At 38.1% G+C, this 22,406-nt stretch overlaps 1 protein-coding gene across 4 annotated transcripts in view; it reads right to left on the bottom strand.

Annotated features, from left to right (window-relative positions):
- PTPRC (protein tyrosine phosphatase receptor type C) overlaps positions 1–20,915 on the bottom strand; it is a 120,762-nt gene extending 99,847 nt beyond the window's left edge. The window contains exons 1-2 of one of the 4 annotated variants that reach the window (XM_065936327.1): positions 20,797–20,915; positions 20,600–20,715 (exon numbers count right to left, since the gene is read on the bottom strand). In XM_065936327.1, coding sequence (XP_065792399.1) covers positions 20,600–20,672 — 73 coding nt within the window. In that variant the 5' untranslated portion in view covers positions 20,673–20,715; positions 20,797–20,915. The remainder of the gene's footprint in view (positions 1–20,599; positions 20,716–20,796) is intronic. The other 3 variants (XM_065936329.1, XM_065936330.1, XM_065936328.1) reach the window with 3 other exon arrangements.
- Between the last annotated feature and the right edge of the window lie 1,491 nt (positions 20,916–22,406).

Raw genomic sequence — 22,406 nt, 5'->3', positions numbered from 1 at the left:
ATCAAGCTCTTCCCTAAAAATGTGAAAAAAGGGGGAAAAAAAAAAACCTGGACTAGGCCATGGAGCTGGTTACCAGGCTATACAGTTCAATATCTAAACATAATTAGACTAGTCTCTATAATTATGGAAGAGTTGCTATCAATGCGTACTGATTTTTAGGGGGCCTGGAGGAAGCCTGTGGCAACAAGAAACCTATAAGAACTTGTTCAAGATGAGAGCAGGGATGTCAGCACATGAGCAGAAATTTCGAATGGGTAGAGGGTGCCCAAGCGCCGCGGTGGAGATGCAGCCCTGAAATGCATGTTTAGCAATAATGGACTTTCCTCTCAGACTCTGGCATCCCCATCTGGGTGGAGATTGAAAAAAAATAGAGCCAGGGCTTTCTCACAGTGTTTTGCAACTTCTGCTTCCGGACTCATTCAGAAACCCGGAAGAAGCAAGATAGATAAAAATGAAAACACTGTTTATTTCTTTGAAATGACAATTGATTTTTACCCACAAAACTCAGTCTACCTCATTCAGATTTGATGGGATTATAGGCAAATATCCCTAATGAATCTACTTGTATTTAAAAAGAAACGTTGTTTATTCTTGACATTCTCTACCTTAGCTTGGGGAGAAATAAAGTCTTTACTGTTTGACTTCAATAAACACAGAAAATGAAATGAGTTACAAAATTTGGATTTCTTTAATGAAAAAAAAAAAAAAATTAAAGCACCATACTGGTGAGTATTCAGGATCTGAAAAGCTTCTTTTCTCCATTAGTAAACTTGGAAAAACTTAGTTTTCTGAAACAGTTAATTATGGGCACTATGATTAGAGGAAACACATAGGTAATTTTCTGCTCTAATAACCATGTTTTTTTTATATCATCCCAAACTTTGCTTTACTTTAGGAAAAAGGTAAATCGGCCTTTAGTCTAGATATTCATATACATGTAAGCTATTGTATTTTTATACTATTATTTACTATTTATACCTACTAGTATAAAATGATCTTAATTCCATGCTATGCTGCATTTTAAATGTTCTATAAACCCAAGAAACACATCTTCTAGTTGAAACAAAATTGGTTTTCCTCTCTAATTGAATCTCCTTGTCTAGTGCACTTTGCTATGACTCCCTGCTAGAAGGCTGTCTCTGCTTTCACAATTTCGAGTCACAGGATGTGGCTGCCTCAATTTTTATCTCCATCTGGCAGAACATAACCAACCTGTTTGAGCTCTCAGCTCCGACTTTATAGCAACTAAGTGTTCCTTGGGTTCCCGGCCCCCCACCATCTCCATGACTCTTATTTCCTATAAAACCTTAAGTCAGTACACTTGTTCGGGGAACTCGCAGCAATGCATAACGAACAACATAAACCATGGCGCCCAGCTGGGCTGCCTCAGTTGCCAGCAAGTTTCTGAGTCCCTTTTGCAGATCCTGAGCACACCCTGTTCTGAATTAGCCTCTCCTATTCTACTGGCAGGTGTCTGGATTCAATGGGGGGGAAATATTGAGGAGGAGGAGAGGAAGGAAGGAAAGCAACAGTATCTTTTAGTTTAAAACCTGAGGATGATGGATATCTCTTTCTTCCCTGTGCAGAGGATGCAGACACATCTGTGACCCTTTTCACCATGAAATGCTTATTGTTGGTTCTAGCACATCTTATCAGAAACAGCTGCCTGACACAGTTGAACTGGTTTTAGAGAGGGATACGCACTGTGGACCCCTATGATTAGAAGTGAGTCTCCATCAACCTATCAAATAAGGACTGAATTGCTGTTTTACCTTTGGGACAACCGGTAAATACACAGATCATTCTTACATTGGAAAAAAAAAATCATGCCCTTACAACAAAGACATTTTCATATTGTTCTGTTAAGCCTTCTTAAATCTTCTTACTATTTACTGTCTTGTGGCTATAGTAAAATTCTAAAATTTGTGGATATTTCTGATCTTTTAAGTTTCTTTTTTTCTTTTAAGTTTCTAAAAAAAAAAAATCAATGTCCCCTTTGGTCACTTTAAACAGTAATGCATCAAACTCCCTGGTGAACAATGCTTTGTATGTTCTTCCTGGAAGCATCAAGGGTTATGCCCTTCCCAAATTGCACAACGGTACTGCCGGGGGAGTCCTAAAGAAGTGATTTCAGCTAAACCACTAGTTCCCAAGGAAGGTGATGAGCATCTGAGATTTTGCCCTCAGACCATTGGCAACGCCTAAAGGCTCTTTGGGTGGTGGTCTTGACTGTGGCGGAGGAGAGAAGGGGGCAAGGGAGGCTATGTCTAATTTGTAAAGAGCAGGGATGCTGCTGAACGTGGTACAACGCACGAGACAGCCCAATTATCCAGCCCCAAACGTCAATCACACTCAGATTGCACTCGTTTCACTTTAGGGAACTGAGCTCCGAGGACATCAAGTGACTGACCCAGCACCACCCGGGAGAGTCTGAGAGCGTCAGAGCGGCAGGAACTGGTGACAGGGTCAAGGTTAAAGCTGGTCCCTAAACGTCTAATCTGATACTCACTTCATTCTGTCAGGCACATTGCTAAGAATCTTGGGGTGTACAAGAGGATTTCTGGACTAGGGTTCCTCATTTTAGGATATATAACACAGGGCAAGTCTTAAACAATCTTGAGTTTCAGTCTTTTTCACTTGTAAAGTAGATGAGCTAAAATAGATGATTTCTAATGTCCTTTTTAGGATTTCTTTACTCTAAAATTCTGTAATTATATAAATAGCGATGCCTTACATTATAATTGTCTCCAAATTCCCTTCATCTTTCTTTTTAAACATCTCTAGGAATCCTAACCCCAAAAGAAGCAGACAATATTGCTGCTAGTTTAAACAAAAGAAAACAGCGCCTAACCAACACTTGACTCTCAGTAAAGAGTGAAGAGCATGGTGGTCATGGTTTAGTCATTAAGTCGTTTCTGACTCTTGGGACCCCACAGACTGTAGCCAATGGGATTTCTCAGGCAAGAATATTAGAGTGGGTTGCCATTTCCTTCTCCAAGTGAAGAGTGCAATAAGATTCAAATATGTTATCTAAAAATAAAGTGAAAGGAATAAAGGCATCCTCATTGTCTATGATTTTAGTAGGAAAACAAGTTTTGCTGGTCCTTTCATATCCTATGTACATATTAACTTATTTTGACCATAAAGATACAATATAAATACTAGGAAGACACAAGAAAATCAGTCATGTACTCAGCAAGATGTTGCTACCAATTAATGGAATTTGCTTGACAGATAAAATCCATGATGTATTTCCTGAGATAAAAGTCCCCCAGAACCTTCACTGATCTTAATTCTCAGTAACTTTGATAGCATTTATAGATAAGAAAAATTAATCGTGCTTTCATTTCCATACTCATGCATTTAGAGCAAGAGTGGGATTAGCACTGCTTGTTACCTGCTCTGTTTTGAAGACTAAAACATTCAGTAGCTTAATTGCTACAATTGTAAAAGAGGACAAGGGATTTAAAAACAAATGTATAGTTCTCCTCTGTTCACTAAAAACAAAACTATCACCTGTAACCTGTATACATAATTTTTTTTTGGGGGGGGTGGTTACCGTGTAACTTCTAAGTCTTAATTTTAAATCCTCTTTCTTTATTTAAAAAAAAAAAAACAAATGGCATTTTTAGATGTCAGACTGCTGTTAATTTTTCCACTAGTTAATTTTTTAATCAGAATAAAATGAGCTACCATTTCTCTCTCTCTAGCTTTTTTTTTTTTTTTTTTGGTACAAAAAGAATTTTAATCTGACCCATGTGCTACCATTATTGTTGACCTCTGGATGTTTTAACAACATTTTGATGAATCTTAAATCAATTAACACTCTAAAGGAAAACATCTGTGGTCCTAATACTTTTTAGAGTGGCTCTTAATACTGTTTTTATAAGGAATTTAAAATGTATTCAGTTTTAAAGAAGTCATTGAAAATTCCATAATTCACTATGTGTTAAAGCAGTAGATATGAAAGTCATGTCCATTTTATTAACAAACATGAGGCATGTGCATCTGTAAGAAAGGATTATTTAAAAAGTCAGCGGAAGGAAATATTTTCCTGCCCATCAAATCCAGATGGTCAGCCCATAAAATGGAAGCCTAGAAAGAGAGGTGGGCTATGGTATCTGATACCCTTAAGAAGTGTTACTTCTGATAAAATTAATGGACAAAGAATGCCAAATTAGATTTTTAAATGAATTAAGCTTTAGTTTTAAAAGAATTGTAGCAATATTTTCTACATTCAATATGGAGTGGAATAAAGAATGAATTAAAAGACATAGGAATTTTTTTCAGAAATAATATTATATAAATACTTTAGTTTAAAATATAAAGATTACTCTTTCAGCAAAAGAGAATAAAAAGGTAGATCCATGATAAGAATTTTCTTTCAAAAACTGACAAAAGAGATATCAGAGCAAATAATCCACAAAACCAAGGCTTTGTGGGTTGCAATGATTTTTTTCTTTCCTTTAGTCCATTAGTCTTCAGCAAATACAGATGTTTGTAGAATAGTTTGATCACAAAATAAGAGTACACATTGACAGTGGCTGAATATTCCACATTTCCATTTTACTTATAGATTAATATGAGAACATTTCTTGTTTTTTAAATCAAGATTTCAACTTTTATTCCAATTCATAAAGTGAAAAACCAAAAGAGAGCTAATGATTATAGTAATAACAGAACTTGGTACTCCCTCATGGTTTTCCAAATTCTTAATGAATTCCTTATAAGACTTCATTTCATTACACTTTATGAAGTGCTTTCTCGTTCATTTTCTGTAACCACCCCATACTTAGAAAGTACATTTTGACAGTTAGTTTAAGAGAAGGCGTTCTGTTGAGGATCACAAAAGTCATTTGGATTCCTTGAGCATAATGCACTTTTTCATTTTGAAAACTGACTAAGCTAGATGGGAAAAACATGTAAAATTAAATTGGTGTTAATAGACAATATCTTCAGTTTTACAGCACTCCTGAAAAATAGAATGTGACAAAACTGGCACAAATTTTACATTTGACAACTAAAGGTATTTTTGTGATTCCTATTTCCTCAGCTTTGAAGTTCTGCTTATACTGCATCTGACTTGTTCCACGTCCAAAACGCTGAGGCTCTATGTGCCTTTGATCTTGCACTGGCCATTCCCAGTGGTTCTTTCATCAGTACCTTCTAGATGCCCTCAATGTGGCATCGCCTTCTAGTCTTAGAACAGGGATCATCTTGTATTGCAAAGGCTTTGGTGAGTTTGTGTTGTAGGTCACCCTAAAAATGGTCTTCCTCTCTGTAAGAACCTCTCTCTCAAACCTGTAGACCTGTGGATTCCACTTGTTCTCAAGTTACCAGTGAGCAAACCAGCTTCGCAGCTGCTCACATGAAAAGCTGTTTCGAGTTCTCTTTTATTTAGATGGAAAGTCATTCCCTTCATTCAAACTTTTGTCCTTGAAACAATGGGTAAATAAAGGCAAGCTTGCTCCACCACTGAGCTAACACCTCTGAAACCAGACGGCTTGGTGGTACCAGGCTCTCTCGCCCTACTCCTTACACACAGGTGGATGGCCCTACAGCATCTAGGCTTTCTGATTCCCTGATGCTAAAGTCACAAGCAGAATTATCTATTTCCCCTGAGGTAAGAGACTGCTTACAGTACCTTGGTCCTCTTTCTCTCATTCCCTCTCCCCCAGCTCCAGCCTTGCGTGCACGTGTGATGAAGCAGTTGTGCCTAAACTGTGCTTTATACCCGGACGAAGATACAGCAGGGCCGGAAGAGAAGGCTCTGCAACCATCTCCTGTGCTGAGCCTTTTCGATATGATTTCATTGTTGGGATCACAAACATTCGACGTGCCTGTCTGTCAACTTAGTGAAACGCCATCCTACAAAACTAAATGTGATAATATCTATAATACCTACTCTTTGTGTCTAATATTACTAATAATTCTTCTGTCCTCTATTTAGACTAGAGACCGAGGGTTGTCGGAGCCTTTGTTTGAGACTCTGAGGGATTCTGAATACAGAAAATGTAGAAAGAGATGGTATCAGCATGGAGCAGGTGGCTTATCCCACTGAGGGCCAGGCACACGGGGGGGCCTAGGCTCCTTCCTTCTCAGCCTTTGTACCTAAAGCCGGAACAACAGGGAAGGGCAGATTCACCTAGTCCCTCTTCGCACAGGGTAATCAGTAGCTTTTATGATAAATATCGGGAAACAAATGAGCAAACACAAGTGTGGGCCAGACTGGATAATGGTTGTGTGCCTAAGTTGCATGAGATCACATTTAGAAAATGTTGAGAGTAGCATCTGGTCAGCACTACTTCTCCTGCCAGCTAACTACCAGTGAGTACAAAAATAAGCTCCTCTCAAGATTCTCTAAGGAAATCTCTAAGCCTGAAATTAAGATCCTGTTTGTGTATGGTCTCAAAAGGACAAATCCAAGTGTGTATGCTGCACAATTATCAAGACTGTTGGGTTCTACCTAGTACAAGGCTATGGGATGATCAATTGTTTTCACTTCTCTCAAGGAAATGAAAGATTTAAAATTTGATTTAGAAGTAAACCTCTTACAGAGGAAGACAAATGCTATATGATATCACCTCCATGTGGAATACAAAAAAATAATACAAATGAATCTATATACGAAACAGAAATAGACTCATAGACATAGAAAACATACTTATGCTTACCAAAAGGAAAAGAGAAGGAGGAAGCATAAATTCAAGTATAGGATTAACAGATACACATACTATAAATAAAATAGATAAGCAACAAGGATTTATGGTATAACTCAGGGAACAATATGCAATATCTTCTAATAATCTATAGTGGAAAATAAAATATATATAACTGGATCACTTTACTATACACCTGAAACTAACACAATAATATAAATCAAGCATATTTCAAAAAAAGAAATGACTTCAACGTAACAAATTCACTCTCAACAACCTGCCACAACCTGTCCAAGTATTGCCTTAAATAGTATTTAAAACTCTTTTTATCAGTAAACACCAAAACAAGGTCCCCACAATAGACTCAACAAAGCATTGTTTTTTGAGTTAAATTCCTAATTCATTAAGTTCTCAATATATTTTGTGTAGTTTTTATTTAAAAAGCTATTGTACCTTTCTTTTTTAATAGCTAAGCCAGCAAGCTATACATGTGATATGTAAGATATTTGATACTTGATACATCACATATAACACATATATGTGATATTTGATATAGCATATATATTTGATGCTTCTAAATATTATTATAACTTCATCCATACTTATTTTTGTGATAATATTCAAGTCAAATGGGGTTATTTGACAATAATTAGTACACTCACAATCTCTGACCAATAACCTTTCAAGAGGAGACATGAATTGGAATTTTTAATGGGATTTACTGGATTCTCATTATATGCCAGCAAGCATGTTAAGCCTTTCACAATCATCACTTCTTTTTTTCAACATCCAAAGCAAAACATTGTCCATTTTCCCACTAGCTACCCCTTCTCACATTCTTCTCTTAAACCCTCCTGCCAACCCCTCTAGACATGGCATGCCAGGGCTCAGACTCGAGTCCTCGCGCCTTCTCCGTCTGAACATTCTTCGAAGTGTCTCAGAGTCAGTCCCTCAGCTCTGAATTCGCCTGCACACAGTGAATCACAAAGCTACAGCTCTGATCAAGCCCTAATGAGCCCCCACCTTTAAAAAAAAATGTATTGGAGTATAGTTGCTTTATAATATCATGTTAGTTTCTGTGATATAGCAAAGTGAATCAGATATATATGTGTGTGTGTGTGTGTGTGTGTGAGTATATATATATGTATATATACATTATATGTGTGTGTGACGTAATATGTAATATTATGTAATATATATACATTATATGTGTGTGTGTAATATTATGTTAGTTTCTGTGATACAGCAAAGTAAATCAGATATATGTGTGTGTGTGTGTGTGTGTGAGTATATATATATATACATTATATGTGTGTGACGTAATATTATGTAATATATATACATTATATGTGTGTGTGTAACATTATGTTAGTTTCTGTGATACAGCAAAGTGAATCAGATATATATGTGTGTGTGTGTGAGTATATATATATATATATATTATATGACTGAGTAACTAACACACACATTATATGACTGAGTAACTAACACACACACGTATGTGTTAGTTACTCAGTCACGTCCAGCTCTTTGTGACCCCAAGGACTGTAGCCCACCAGGCGCCTCTGTCCATGGATTCTCCAGACAAGAATCCTGGAGTGGGTAGGCATTCCCTTCTCCAAGGGCTCTTCCCAACTCAGGGACCAAGCCTGGACCTTCTGCATCGCAGGCAGGTTCTTTACCATCTGAGCCACCAGGGAAGCCCCCGGATATATGCCCCCTCTTTTTTGCATTTCCTCCCCATTTAGGTCCCCGCAGAGCAGTGACAGAGTCCCCGTGTTTTACAGTAGGTTCTCATTAGTTATAAGTAATATCAATAGGGTGCATATGTCAATCTCATTAGTCAATCCCATTAAATAGGGAGACCCCTCATGTTCAATTTAACTCCAGCTGATTTCTCCACATCTCTAGATGGATGTCTAATGAGAATTCAAGCATGGACAAAATAGACCTGGATTGTCTGCCTCCTCCTGGGATGTGCCCCGTCTTAGTTGCTCATGGGGGAAAAAAGGAGTCATTCTGCACAACGCCCTGCTTCCTTTCCACACCGCGGCTTCTCCAGACCCTGTGTGCATCTGTCCTTTCTGTTACTGTCAACACGCCGTCCAGATTCTCCCTGCTGCCCTCTCGCCTGGCGCTAACTAGTCCCCGGGCTTGTCTCACCTCCAGCCTGCTTGTCTCACCTCCAGCCTGCTCTCCTCACAGCAGCCGGGAGAGTTTCTGAAGATGGAAAGAGGCTAGGTCATTCTCTGCATGAAAATTCCAAATGGCTTCTTCTCATTGCAGTCAGGCTGAGTCCACACTTCCCACCCCCAGGAGGTCCAGGGAGCCTGTCCCTTCTGTTTCTCTCCCTCGTCAGCGCTCCTGAACACGCCGTCTGTACCTGCCAGACTGCAAGCTTCTGACCTCCTTTCTGGGCCTTCAACCCATCAACCGTTTGCCTTTTCCAAAGGGTCTTTGCACCTGCCAGTTGCTCTTCACATGAATCTTTATATTCTTGGCAGCTGACAAGGAGCTTAATGACACTTCCTCAAAGAAGCCTTCCTTGATCACCCTGTCTGAAGGTCCATTCCCCCCTCATCTGATGGGTCTCTGTCATAACACACTGCTTCACTTTCCAACACTCATCAACATCCGAATGTTCTCAATTATGTATTTGGTTTTCTGTTATCTTTCTTGCTAAGACATAGGCTTCATGAAAGTTGTATTTGCCACTATTTTTATTCCTGGTGCATTTACCTCTATGTCAGCACTTGGAATAGTTCCTGGAATATAATAGGGGCTCTAAAAACAATTAAACCAATGAGTAAATTGTCTCATTTAAGAACTACAGCCAAGATTCGCATTGTACAGATAATGAAGCTGAGAATTTAAGAGGTGATTCTCCTCACGTTTCATAGTTGGAAAGCTCAGAATGAAGTCTAGGCAACATGTCAAAGGTTAATTTCTTCAGCACTTTAAAAATAGAACTTGCCTGAAACCAACATCTTTAGTATCATCTCTTTTTTAACTAGTAATAAGCATGTTTATCTGTCTGCAATATTCAAAGAGTTCTTCAAACTCAACAGGAGAAAAGGTGGCAATGACAATGTATATGGGCAAATATAAATGACCTTCAAAGATGAAGTTTAACTGCTAGTTACTAGTAAAGGTGAAATTTACTGGTGAACAAGAAAAGTAAATATTAAAAGAACAGAAAATGGGGGTGGGAGGTGTTGCCCCTATAAACTTGGCAGAAATGTAAAAGAGTGAAATGCAGAGAGCTGACAAGGAGGGGGTTTGAGAACTCACACACTTTTAAGCATGGATTGATAATGTCTAGGATTATCTCTTTAAATTACTTCTGCCAACGTCCTGACACTTCTCTTGTCCTCATCTACCTCCTTCATATCATCACTCCCTCTCACAGCCAAAACTCTGAACTGGTGTTTTCCACTTTCTTTATGCTCTTTTAGTGAGTATATATCTTGATCACACCTGAAGAATCAATAAACAAATTAAGAAAATAAAACCATGGACCACCAAAAAGCAGAAAGACAGTGTTTATTAGGGAAACGTTAAAGTCTTAGTTTAGTAACCCAAAAGGGGGTTAGAAACCAAAGTCTGAGGAGTCAGAGTACAAAATTATCAGGCCTGAATTATCTGATTGGCAGCCCACATTCATCATGGCAACCAAACAATAGATGTATTTTTTCCTTTACTTTCCTTTAAATTATCGTCAACTTATTCCTGGAGTAGCAAACTGTAAGAACGCTCTACCTGATTCATTTACTATGCCTCTGGGATGACTGTGAAAAGATAATCTGGTGTCTACACTTCCTGGAATGAGATGAGAACTTCATATGTTTTCCATGATCAAAGCGCTTAGCAAAGGTCAAGTTACTTCCCTTGCTTCAAACTTCAAAAGCAAAAAAAAAAAAAAGAAAAATCTAGATACTTCGGTAAATTATTCAATAGCTTTCACTTTATATAATATCAAAAACAAATTAGATCTGGGGAAAATCCAGTATTTCCATTCTATCACTCAGCTCAAGTCAGAACTGGTGGTATGCTTTTCCTAGCCACCTTTTCAAGACAATGGTAACACATCACTTTTGCATTGTTAACATGGCATCAGTATTCATAGTAAAGACCAATTAATCAAAGATGTCTTTTTGCTTTTCGTAAGAGACAGTCAGATCTCGCTAGAGACACGGAAGTGGCTCGGAGTACAGTGGCTCACTCATGTGTTAAATCAGGTGGACGTGGATTAATGCCCATTTCACACAGATCACCTCCAAGAAACTACCCACCCCTCAGTCTTGGTGCAATCTGCCCATCACCAGGCAACTTCCCTGCTTCTTAAGCTGACCGTTAGGAAGGCTGAAAAAGATAGCCCTAGAATCAGAAAGACTCAGGCTGAAATCACAACCCTGGACTCCCCTGGTGGTTAATGGGAAGACTCCATGCTCTCAGTGCAGTGGGTACAGGTTCAATACCTGGTCAGGGAAGGAAGAGCCCACGGGCCCCGCGGCATGGCTAAAAAAATAATACAAGTTGCAACACTTATAGCCCCCACCCCCACCAACTCCCACTCCTTATGCGGGGGCGACCTTAGAACATTACTGTGAAAGATCACCAAAAACAGGGGAGGATTTGTTCGTGTGGTGTGTGTGTGTGTGTGTGCATGCTTAAAATTCCTCTCCAAGTAAATATTCTATTTTCAGTTTAAATCATAAACAAACCCAAACAAATTGATACTGTTGACTAGCTCCTCCATACATCTACCACTTTGATTGATTAAATATCTAATAATAATGTATACAACTCAGTGGCAACGCCAACATTTCTATAACCAAAAGCCTGCTGAAAAAAATCTGGTTGGAATGGGGGCCCAAATGTAGCCTGGCAAGAACAGAGTTTTTATTTAAATAATGTACTATATGTAGATTTAAAAGGAAAAATTTATAATTTGTAAAAGATTGAGAACATAAATAATTATCCGTTGTGAGGTACACTGCTTCTTTTAAGGAGACAGCCTTTGAAGAATGTGGAAGATTTAGGGACTTCCTTGGTGGCCCAGTGGGTAGGACTCCATGCTTCCACCACAGGTGGCTTGGGTTCAACCCCTAGTCCAGGAAATAGGATCCCGAATACCACAAGGTAGAACCAAAAAAAAAAAAAAGAAAAAAGAATGTGAAAGGTTTAAAACCTTATCTCTAAGCTGCACTGCCACTTTGAGATCACAGAGTACACGAGGAAAGCCATGGAACACGGTATTCCTAACTCACAGTACGGGGAAAACACTCACAAAATATTGATTAATGAATGCATGAATAAATAAATAGGTTTTGCTAGTCTGGTAAAATGAAATACTCATAAAGTGTTTAGATGATGGGTATTGGTAACTGATTTTTATTTCCTTATGTATTGATCTCTGCATTTCTCAAGTTGTCTAGAATAATCATGGTTGATTTGCAGAAAAAATGGGACATGCAATTTTATACACAGCGTGTAACTGAGAAGAGAGAAACAGCAGGAAAGAAAGAAAGAAAAAATGTTAGCAAGGATTTTAATAATTTTTTTTCTTTTGTCTATTTCTTGAAATTTCCTATCACATAGAAGTGTTACTATGAATAATTGACTTAAGGAACAACAACAACAAAAGGATTCTATGAGTTAAGTACTTTCCAAGGACAGAGTTAGGTTGGACCACTCAGCTCTCTGGGAAATAAGTAAAGACCTGCTGAAAACCTGCTGGCGCTCACCAGCAGTGGTGAGAAACAGTCAGAGAACAGACCTCCAAGTCAGGAGAGGACCTATCCACGTGTGAAAGGGGAAGAAGACCAGAGGAAGTACAGGAGGGCTGCCTGGAGGAGGTGACCTTTGAACTGAATTTTGAAGAGCAATTATACTTTGCCCAATTTAAAAACATTATGGAGGAAGAAAACACTGGGGGGGGGGGGAGTTGCAACAGCTTGCAGGCGGGAAAACACTGTATTTTAGGAAAGAGGAAGTGACAGTACATGTCACAAAGTGGCTCCAGATAAAGCTGGAGAAATCTAGAGGGATTTCCCTAGAACTGCTGTGCCAACTGCTTTCATTTTCCCTAAATGCACAGAGAACAGAGGAGGGTGATTGTATGTTAGTTGCCAGGCGTGTCCAACTCTTTGTGAGCCCGTGGACTATAGCCTGCCAGGTTCCTCTGTCCATGGGATTCTCCAGGCAAGAATACTGGAGTGGGTTGCCGGCTCCTTCTCCAGGGGATCTTCCGGACTCAGGGATCAATCCCTGGTCTCCCATATTGCAGGCAGATACTTTACCATCTGAGCCACTAGGAAAGCCCATTAGACACTTTATTATTTTACTTCACTTGCCATTGGGTCTTGAGAACATTTTAAACTTCTATTGATTGTTCTAATCTTCTGTTGATTGTTCTATTTATCTTTTGCCCCACCAGCTAGAAAGAAGTTGGCACAAACAAATGAGAATTTAAATATAATAATGTTAGACTGTCCAACAGTCTAATAAGTGTTTCTAAAGTTTCCATTGGCTAGCTGAGAAATAATGAAAACTCAAAATCTCAAAGGAAACTTGCTGAAAGAGCTCTCAATCACAAAATGGGTGTTACTAATAGAAGTAATAACACAAAATAGATCTGATGATGGCTAGTACTGCCCAAACTAAAATTTGACAAAAGTGAAAAATTATATCACATAAATTACATTCTATGTGACTTTGAAATGTGAAAAAAAAAAGAAAGAAATCAACAGTGTCTAAAACTGCACACAGGAAATGTTGTTTCTGGCTACAAAGAAAAATTAAATCCTTCTGGGGGAATTTACATTTGTATTGCTTGACAAGAAAAATTACACTTAGAAAAATAATAGGGCTTGGCTGGTGGCTCAGATGGTAGAGAATCCTCCTGCAATGCAGTAGACCTGGGTTTGATCCCTGGGTTGGGAAGATTCCCTGGAGAGGGCATGGCAGCCCACTCCAGTATTCTTGCCTGGTGAATCCCATGGACAGAGGAGCCTGGTGGGCCACAGTCCATGGGGTCACAAACAGTCAGACACAGCTGAGCAACTAAGCACATATATTGCTTGACAAGAAAAATTACACCTAGAAAAACAATAGCCATAAGGAAAAAATTCCCACAGGCATAAACTATAATCAGCAAATGTGATGTGAATAAAAATCAATTCATGAATTTAATAACAATTGTAAAAGCTACATGAAAACTGACGCTGTTGAACTTTAGTTCAGTAAAATAAAAATGGAAAAACTGGTAATGATTCAATTAAGTTATATAAAAAATACTCACAGAATTAAATTGGCTTAATGGAGGGAGATTTTTGTGTGAAATCTGTTTTTAAGGAAAACTCAAAAATGTTGGTATAATGTTTATATTGTTAACTAATTAAATGTTTATATTCATAAATGTTGAGTCAAAACACCCCTGAGATCAAAAATCACGGGATCAATATGTTCTCTATCCCACTGGGAGGCACTGAAGAAGGGATGAGCAAAGGTGAGTTTTGCCTTTTACAAAGATAGTCCTAGTGGGGTCTGAGGAGAAGCAAGTTTCCAGACTACGGTTACAGTAAGAAATAAGAATCTGGAGCAGAGTTGTGATACAGAATGGATCTGTAAACCATTTAAGAAGTAGAATCCAGAGGAGTGTGCAAACCTCTAAAACAGGGCATACGAAATTTAAAACACTCAAAGATTCCTAAGGGTTTATTCCTCTGCCACACAGACTCCAACGTCATCTTCTCAGACTCTCAAAGAAAGAGGTATGACTTGAACCCATGTTTCAATGGGGAAGAGCTGAGTGTGCATGGGATTATAAATGAAATTTCCAACTTTTCAGAGGATCTTATCGTTTTCAAAGCAGTACTATCACGTTTCATGCTGATGACAGCTTATAGATGAGGAAACTGTGGATCAAAAGTGGAAAATGATTGGACCCAGATGATACAATTCATAGAATTTGATTTCCAATGTATTTCTCATTCCACCTGCCGTGGTCTTCTCCAACTTGGAATGGGTCCTGACTCACTTCCTATGATGCTTAATATTTCTCTTTTATCAGTAAACAAAGGATTGCTTTTTTTTTTTTTTCTTTAAGTAGATATATTTAAAATACAGTGACCACACTTTATTCTCTTGATGTTGTCCCTTCGATAATGTCTCTTAACACCATTACTTATACATGTCTCTAATCCCTTTTCATGACTGTCGGGACTTTTTTTTAATTGACAACACAGAGATTCTTCTTATCCATCAAGGATTTTTGCTAAGTACATTTGACCAGCTGCTCATTTCCTAACACATCAGAGCAGAACGTTGAGATGCCCTCAGCCCTTAGACTCTGCTCCAGAAGATCACTTTTTCAGAGGGTTGATGAATTTCCTCTAGTCAACCACATTTTGTTTGAAAGTAATTTTTTTAATATATAAATGACAATTATTTTCATTTAGATATCATGACACGTAGTTACAACTTTATCACACCTGCAATAGACTTACAGGAGAAACTGAAGTTTTAGTAAAGCAAATTTTTTTCACTTCAGATACATGCGTCTCATTTTTAACAGGAAATGAATGTTTACTCTTTCAACACTGTATAACTATGCACCATAAAAGTTGTTAAAGTTTGCTTCAGTTTGGGTCATCAGTAAAGAATATAATAAAAGCATTGATAATCTTCCCGCTTATCTTTTCAAAAATGAATCAATGGAAGATACAGTGATTGGACATGAATGATTCTTGAGTATTTCACTAACACTGACTTTCTGTTTACTTATGTTTGTCCCAGTTGAAAGAGTAGGAAGCTTTTCATTTCTTTATTTTTTCTTGTTTCTGTTGTTATATCTGAACACATAATATTTTGCTTACAAGAGCCATTCCCCAAACTCCGGACAGACTGAAATTTAAGTAATATATTGCTGTATATATTTAAATGTTAAAGGGATGCATATTAAAGATTTTAGGAAATACTTAAATATTTTCTAATCTAAATATTGGTTGGGTTAGCTGTGTACAAAAAAATCTAATAATTTCTATAATATTTACTTCCACGTGTTTCAGAACTACGTAGAAAGAGATATAGTATTTTAAGTGAATAGCCTGACATATTTTTTCTTTATCCTTCCATAAGACTAATATTTTGGGTTTTTTTTAATTGAAGTACAGTTGATTTATAATATTGTTTTAGTTTCAGGCATACAGCAAAGTGATTCGGTGATTTTTTTCCAGATTATTTTCCATTATAAGTTATTATAATATATTGAATGTAGCACCCTATGCTATACAGTAAATCCTCATTGCTTATAAGACTACTACTAATATCTTTATGCTTGTAAATGTCATAGCATTAATTCTTTAGTGATAGGCAGCTTTGATGTGGTTGGATGTCTTATAATGAAAAAAAAAAATTTAGACAAGATTAAAATTCAGTTTAAACTGAGGTTAAGTTAAATTTCCATTGTCTTCTCTCCTAGCAATTCCCATAAACTTAGAAGATGACTGAAAATGAGCAGAGAACCGCCCTGAAGACAAACTTCTTTCTCTGCACATTGCCTTACACACACAGGGTCTGAAAACAAAGCCTTGCAACATTCACGCTGGACTTTCAGTAACAAATTTAATCAACCTGACTACAAATCTCTGCTCTTAAGCAGCTCAGACTGAAATTCAGTGTCAGATTATCTAGGAAGAAGAGATGGTCAGACTCCAGGCTTTCTGTGCACCCACGGTGAAGCTGACAGCGTAAGCAGTCTTCTCCTGCCCTTGGAAACAGCCCCAGGGCTTAGGTCAAGGCCGCCCACGCCGGGGCGTGTAAAGGCTGGACAGGACCCCAGGTGTCTTGTAGGACTGCGACTGAGTCCCTCCCTTCCTAGTTCCTACTTTTTACCCCAAGGACATCTGGATTTGAAAAAAAACTGATCCATCAAATGAAATGGCTCTAACAAGAATGTCCAAAAGAGCATCAAGAAAAATTTAGGAACAATATTCTTGAACACTGGATTTTTAAGAAATCAGAGGCTCTTTCCACATAAAAAGTAAAATGATATGAAAGAAGGAAATTGGGGGGGTGCAGAAGGGAGTAGGGAACGCCTGTTAAGATTTAGATCTGAAATTATTTTATTGTTCATTTTATCAAATAGCCTCCATCCTTCCACTAGTTTCTTCACCTTATATTACTCCTCTTTCTGTCTTTACTTTTTTCTCATCTCCTCTCCTCATTTCCCTATTATTATAATCTGCAGATATGTCCAAAAAAAAAAAAAACCACCCATTACTTTTTCAGCACCTGGGAAGAAATCAAGCACAGATGATACAAAAAAGATGGTTCCTGCTTCCATGTAAGTTACACCAGCAAGCATGCTCTGATTGGTAAATAGTAATGCCAACAACAACAAGTTGAAACAGTATGTGAAACACGGTTTCATTTTTCATACTAGGAAGGATGATAAAATGTATAGAATTGTGGTGGAGATATTTTGTGGCAAGAGTGATGACAGAGAGTTTTAGAGGGGAAATAGGATTTGCACAGTACCTTAAAGGTCTGGAGCAAGTGTAGAGAAGCAGGGTGTTGAAACTGCCTCCTGCTTGCTCTATTTCAGCCCATCATAAAATGGAAAAGTATCCCTGCCCAGCTCCTCTCTCCCTGAGGAGTCGAGTGCCCTGGCAGTGAGTTCAGAATGTAAACCAAGGCGATGAGAAGATGTCGGAGGGTTTTTTCCTCTTTCATTTTATATTTTTAAAGCTGTAGGGTGTGAAAAGAAATGGACAGATGAGGAAATCGTTACAACACTGCATGTGAAAAGTGATAAAGACATGAATTAAAAGATAGCACTGGAGATGAAGAGGGGAAAGATTTTGGAGATCTTTATAAAGTAAAATGATAGGACTTGGGGACCATTTAAATGTATATATTTCAGACTTTCTCTTTTGCAAAAACGCAAGGCAATGAAACAAGATTTCATTTAGGAAAGGAGGTAGGTTCACCCGTGTAAAGAGTGAATCTGGAGATGGAGAATAAGGACCATCAGTACACAGCAGGTGATGATAAGGAACTCTGAGTTTAGAAATGAGAATAAAACTGGCCGAAGATTGAGGCCCGTAGAACCACAATGTTTAAAAGTAGACAAATACGGAGAGCCAGTAGACAGATGAGAAACCAGTATATACTCACATATATGTTTGTATGTATAATGAAATAACTAACACATATTGCATGTATAGCCCAGACATGTATGACTAGCCTGTTCGTGTGTGTGTGTGGTGGGTATGAACATGTAGAAGCATCTATACTCTTGCAGAGGTTGACTGTCACTGGTAAAACGACACCAAGTGACCCAGAACACAGCAAAGACCTAGCTCAGTGCTAAGTGCTCTGACTCTGGGCTCGGTCTCCTGGAGCAAGGCGGGAAAGGAAAGCAGACCCCTAACCTCACCTGACCTTCTCCCTCACCAAACGTGTTTCAAATTCTAGCAATAATAAGGATCCCAGGCGGATGTGTATTAGGAAAAATACTTTCCAAAAAGTCAGTACATCTTCACCCCCACACCCCCAACTCTCTACATTGTGTTTAGACCTTAATAGGATTACTGATCCAATTGCATTCACAATTAGACTGAACTCCCACAAGTGTGCAGGGCAAAGTACACATTTGTAACATGAGCTATTTATTTTCTGTCGATGGAAAAATGAAAAATCATGTCCAGGAAACGACTCTTAGCCGTTATGATTCATAACTCATGTAACTCCTGCATTCATGGCTGTGAAGGTACGAAGCTGTAACCTGGCCGTACTTTGTTCAAGCCAGAGACCACTCATCTCTACCTGCATTCTTGAAACCATCTCTCTCCCCGCGAATTATTCAGAAAATTTAAACAAAATGTTGGTTTCCTGTTATCTCAGCAAAGAGGCACAGAGCAAAGTGATTACTGACTTCTCTGTAAAACTCAACCTAGCATTGCTACTGCTCTGGGAAAGTTGTACTTTGCCAACATTTATATTTTAGAGATTAAATAACATATCCAAGTTGTGCATCAATTTATACATTGATGTCTCTCTCCATCTAGCTCTATTTCTTTATGTGTTTAGAAGGCACAATATAAATTTGATGTCTAATATTGCTTATAAACATTAAACTCAATTTAACACGTTCAAATAAAACATATACTCCAGCTCACAGCTTGCGAATAAAAGAAAATATATCATTTAAAGAATTAATAATTTCCAAAGTTATGCAGTGAATCACAAAATCTATCTTGGGACTTCAAAGTATGATAAACAAGATTTGCACATCTAAATAATTATATCTTTTTTTTTTTTTCCACAAAAATGAATATATGTTACAGGAAGACTAGAAAAATGTTTGCCCTCAGTGTTTCTCTGAGCAGTTCAAGTTAAAACTTGGTCTTTCAAAATAAATTTTTGTATACCTATCCATTTATCTATGGCACAAACTATTCAGCAAAATTGGTTTAAAGGTTTTTAGATCATTTAACGCTCTCATTTTGAATAGAAATTCAAAGATGTTTCTTATAGTAAAAAGCCTTAATAGGTGAAGTTGAAATTTTTATGATAGTTTGCTCTATGGCCTACAAAATACCTCATTTAGAAAGTTTTGCAACAGCTTCTGAGTGAGAATTTTAATGGAAATTTACTCTGACACGATAATATACATATTACCTTATAAAAATGATTATTCCTTATAATCCTTTAATTGTGATAACCAGTTTCATAAGAATGGTAACTTAATAAACATTTTCTGTACTAAGGCAAAATGCTATACCTACATAAAAAATATTTAATCCATTTTTGCAGTTAAATAAAAAAAAATATACACACTGCTCTCTACTGTCTTTAGTTTCGCAGAATGTAAATTAACAACGCAGCATGTTCAGAAGAGAACTTCTGTCCTGCCTTTTAGAGAAAAGGAGGGTGGTGGAAAATTTTTTAAAAAGGCATTTCAAAGTGAATTACAATAAGCAAGATTTTTTAAAATATGTTTTCCATTTTTAACTTATTTAGAAATCTGCAAAAATAACATTTCAAATATCCTTTCGATAATTTTTTTTTCGATCCTCCACCGTAAGAAGTCATACTAAATATCAACCAAAATGCACTCATGACCCAAACTGAAACCTTTCGAGAAATGTCCACTAAGTGGACCAGAAGTGTGCACAGATCTGAGAGCTGACGAGAGACAGGAGCCCCAGTCAGTTACACTTTCCTATAGAATGCATGTTTGCATGATTCTTAGGAGTTTAAGTATTTTTATCTCATCAAGGCTGTAAGATTTACCCAGCACCCAGGAAGGGCGGTGGCCCCGCAAGACTATTCAGAGGAAATAATCATTCAAAAGGTTGTAAGGAACAAAAATCTTGATTTAAAATATATTTTGTGATAAAAATTTTGCAAAAAGTTAATCTTTAATCGAATATCCAAATTTGTTAAAGTACCGTACAATAAAGTATTCAATAAAATATTTTGGCCATAATCAAAATTTGAGGAAGCAAACCCCCGGTCCGAAAAGAAGGAGAGGTTTGTGTGCAAGCAAAACCATATTATGATTTTTCACAAATGCAGTTTTTGTTAAAAAGACCAAAATTTAGTTTTTTGGTCATTCAGATATCTTCAGACTCTCAGCACTGCTGTTGTAATATCCTTGAACAGTTTGTAAACCAAGATACAGATAGACAATGTTTGCCTTTGGAATCCTGATTTTTGGGGCCAAACATGTATGCCTTTTTAGACAGAAACAATGTATTCTCACCCAGGGAGCCATGTCTCTCAGGGACAATGACCTTGACCGTTTTACAGCGGGCTTCCTCATCTCTAGTCACCAATACTTCACTTGCTTTTATGTCTATTTCAAACCAACGTCCTTACACACACACACACTCAAATAACTAAGGAAATATGAATTTCCTTGTGCTTACCTGCCACAAACACTGCGGTGTCCAGGAAGGCAAAGCCAAATGCCAGAAGTTTAAGCCACAGATACATGGTCATATCTGGAAATCAGCCAAACTCCCGAGAGACAGCATGCGTCCTTCTGAAAGGCAAAATAATGGTTATCTCCGAACCAATGTTTCTCTGTACGGCCGAATCAAGAAGGAGAGAAGTGAATGCGTACTCTTCAACTGGTGTCTTATCAGACAGGGGCGATTTCCTCCTGCTGCCCTGAGAACAAACCACTTGCTGTGAGGCAGTGATGTCAGATTCAGTTTTACTAACTTCTCCAAAAGGGCTGCAAAGGGTCCTCTTTGCAGGAAGTCAAGAAAGTTGTTCAAAGTCACTGCCAAGGCCTCTTACTTCCTTAATTCAAGTAATTAGACCGAGTTACTAGGCCTCTCAAAAGATTTTCCCTCAAGAAAGATGCATTTTTCGTACCCAAATAATACTCCTGTGCAGTATTCACGATAACTAGAAAATGGCATGCCCCACCCAAAAAAATCTATAACATTCTTACCTAAACAATGATAAAACAGTCAGCACGGGTGTAACAAAAATGAGGACTGGCAAGATGATATGCTAATTGAATTAATGACGGAAAAAAACAACTATGTTTGTCTTAAAATGACCAAATGAATGAAAAAGCAACTACCTCTCTGGTTATTTTCGACAGCCAGAATCTTGTACCATTAGGGCATTCAGAATCCAGCAATACGAGTTCAAGTATGCAGCCACTTCCTACGCAAGGCACTCTCAGAAAGCTTAACAGGCTTGCCCCAAACCGGTCACAGATACTCTCCTGGGGCCAGGAATGGAACCAGAAACTCACTTCTCCTGCAGCAAATGATGCCTCAATAAAGGAGTGCCTCTGTGACCTGAGATATTCTTGGTGTTGCTGATGAGGGAAAGAAGAGACATTCAGTCAAGAGCTGTTTGTCACAAAAGTTAACCTTTTATCCCCCCCTCAGCCATACTTTCTCAACCTTTCTGATTAAATGACAGCAAATAAATGCACAACATCCTTTGTGATTTTGATGGTGTTCTCAGGAAGTCCATTAATTAGGGAAACGCATGCGAGAAGGAAGCCTCTATGACATGAGCAGCACAGAACTGCCCTGGCGGTGCAGTGGCCAAGACTGCGAGCTCCCAACACAGGAGGCCCGTGTTCAATCCCTGGTCAGGGAACTAAACCCCACGTGCTGCAACTAAACCATCCTGCACTCTGCAACGAAAGATCCCATGTGCCTCAATGAGGACCCGGCAGAGTCAAATAAACCAATAAATAGCAAACATTTTTCCAAAAGTCAGCAGTACAGTGAAGTGAACTGGTCTCATCATCACAATGCCTACAGGCATGCATTAATAAAAACCCTTCTGCACACAAGTCTTTGTGCTCCGAACTGCAGATCAGGCGGAAGGGACTTGGAGACAGAGCCCTTGCAATCACCTGGCTAGGAAGCACTGGAGCAGGATGCCTATGAAGTGTGTTCAGGATGGGGAACACATGTAAATCCGTGGCTGATTCACGTCAGTGTGTGGCAAAAACCACTACAATATTGTAAAGTAATTAGCCTCCAACTAATAAAAATAAATGGAAAAAAAGAATTGTATAAACCTTTTGATGTTTGCATGCTTGTTTGTTTTTCTCTTACTTTGGCTGCTAGGAACTACAGAGCCCAATTTGCACACCCCTCACCCAACACACACACCCTTGGTGCAAATGAAAATAGTTCTACCCCTTCATTTCTGAATAGTAACATTCTAATGCGATTCTTCTTCTTATTATTTTAA

This window comes from Muntiacus reevesi, chromosome 5 (assembly GCF_963930625.1).
Source record: "Muntiacus reevesi chromosome 5, mMunRee1.1, whole genome shotgun sequence".
In the NCBI taxonomy this organism is placed as follows: domain Eukaryota; kingdom Metazoa; phylum Chordata; class Mammalia; order Artiodactyla; family Cervidae; genus Muntiacus; species Muntiacus reevesi.
Note: the sequence above shows the minus strand (reverse complement) of the source record. Positions and strands in the feature narration are given on the sequence as shown.